The 2226-nt window shown below is 59.1% G+C and overlaps 1 protein-coding gene across 1 annotated transcript in view; it reads left to right on the top strand.

Annotated features, from left to right (window-relative positions):
• The window catches only part of DAZAP1 (DAZ associated protein 1), a gene marked incomplete at its 5' end in the record, with an annotated part of 34729 nt that overhangs the window by 21498 nt on the left and 11005 nt on the right, over nt 1-2226 (top strand). The window contains 1 exon segment of the mRNA XM_014585472.2: nt 1914-2090. Within this exon segment, the coding sequence (XP_014440958.1) occupies nt 1914-2090 (177 nt within the window).

Below are 2226 nucleotides of genomic sequence, written 5' to 3' on the forward strand. Positions count from 1 at the left end.
TTGCTATAGGGCACATGCGCTCGCCAGAGAGACAGAAAGCAAGAAATCACCCCCGGGGGGATGGCCACGCCACAATCCCTTCTCCTCCATTCTCCTCTCGGGATCTTGGGCATGCACGCACATGCGCCCGGCGTGAGTTTAAGTCACCGGGCCCGGGACTCAAACCGCGGTTGTCTAGATGGGAGTCCAGTGATGTAGCCATTATGCCAACTGCTGGTCCCATGTCTAGAGTGTTTTTGAAGCCACCGGAGCCAATGTTCAGACTGCACAGCAGGCTGTGCAGGCCTGACTCCCTTAACTGCAAGCCTGCAGGGCCAGTCAGGTCGTAGATAGTTTTCTCATCTGTCTCTCTCTCTCTTTAATTTCCTATTTAATTTCCAGCTGCATACAGTTGCAGGAGACACAGAGAGGGAGAGGGAGAGTGCGAAAGCCCCCTCCGGGAGGGGAGGATGGCTGTGCGCAGCCCCTTCTCCGGGCTCCTCGGGATGGTGAGCGTGCGCATGCCTGGCTTATGTTCCAAGCCAAGTGGAGGACTGGAACCGTGCCGTCCGCCCGCGGGGTCCAGCCGCCCCAACCACACCGCCATCTGGGCTGGCATGCTAGATGAAGGATTTCACCATATACATCACTTTCGGGGCTTCGTTGTCGTTATTCAGAGAGTGTTTGCTAAAGGGCATGCACCCTGGCCAGAGCGAGACAGAGAGTAAGAGACCACCCCTGGGGGTGACTGCGCCGCAGTTCCCTGCTCCATTCTCCTCTCGGGATTGTGGGCATCCCTGCCCGGCAAGGGTTTTAAGCCGCGGGGGGAACTCAGACCACAGTCAACTACGTGGGAGTCCAGCCACATAACCGTGGTACCGTCTGCCGGTCCCGTGTTTCATTTATTCTCGTTACTTCTGACTTGCTGTAGGGCGTGTGCGCTCGCCGGAGAGACGGCATGTGAGAAACCAGGCTGCCGGCTCCGGCCTGGAGCCACCGTCGCCCCGGGGCAGCCCGGCGCCTTAGCCACCAGCCACCTGCTGCCGCACGCCATCCCTGACAGAGGGCTTTACACGTCCTGGCTCTGGGAAGGGTTTCTTTGCCCCTCCCCTCACACCTCCATCACCCCCAGTTTTTTTTTTTTTTTTTTTTTTTTTTTTTTTTTTTTTTTTGCCATAGGGTTCCTGTGTTCATCGGATAGAGATGAAGAGAGGGAAATTGAGAGATCATCCCATGGGAGGATGGCCACGTTGCATTCCCTTCTCTTCCATTCTCCTTTCAGGATTTTGGGCATGTATGCATACTCACCTGGTGTGATTTTCAAGCTCATGATTCTGGGCCTCACGGTCCAACTACGTGGGAGTCCAGCGACATAGCCATTACGCTAACTGCTGGTTCCCGATCACCTCCAGTTTTTTATAGTTTTTTTTGTGTGGGGTGTTTGCACTCACTGGAGAGAGACAGGGAGAGGGAAGGTGAGAGATCACCCCCTAGGAATGGCCATGCCACAGCCTCTTCTCCACTCTCCTGAGATGTGGGCATGCCCACACATGCACCCAGCTTGGTTTCCAAGCCACCAGGTCCAGGACTCAAACCACAGTTGGCCATATAAAAGTCCGGCACCTTAACCACTTCGCCACCTGCTGGTCCCAGGATGGTGTGTTCTGTTTTTCTTCCACAGGACACATGTGCTTGGTGGGGGAGGGAGGGAGAAGTCACCCGCAAGGCATGGCCCCGCCATAGGCCCCTCTCCGCGCGCTCCTCGGGATTGGGGGCACGGACCTGCTCCCAGTTTGATTTCGAAGCCACTGGGTCTGGGGCTCGAACCACAGACAGCTCCGTGGGAGTGCCACGTCGGGGCGGGTGTGGATGGGGGCTGCACCTGGCCAGGCCCTGCCGCACACCACACCTTGTCCTTGCTCTAATGCCCACAGGTTTCGGCTATGGGCCCCCACCTCCGCCACCGGATCAGTTTGCCCCTCCAGGGGTCCCTCCTCCGCCCGCCACTCCGGGGGCAGCACCTCTGGCCTTCCCTCCACCTCCGTCTCAGGCCGCCCCGGATATGAGCAAGCCCCCGGCGGCCCAGCCCGAGTTCCCCTACAGCCAGTATGGTGAGTGGCCTCCGGCACCGGGTTCGGGCCCAGGCCTGGCCCCAGCCTCGGCTCCTGCTCTCCCCGCAGCCTGCGGCTGCACTGGCTGGGGTGCAGGGCAGGTGGCTGTAGGCCAGGCCCAGCCACACCTGGGGTT

Source organism: Tupaia chinensis, unplaced genomic scaffold, assembly GCF_000334495.1.
Source record: "Tupaia chinensis unplaced genomic scaffold, TupChi_1.0 Scaffold149964_1, whole genome shotgun sequence".
In the NCBI taxonomy this organism is placed as follows: domain Eukaryota; kingdom Metazoa; phylum Chordata; class Mammalia; order Scandentia; family Tupaiidae; genus Tupaia; species Tupaia belangeri.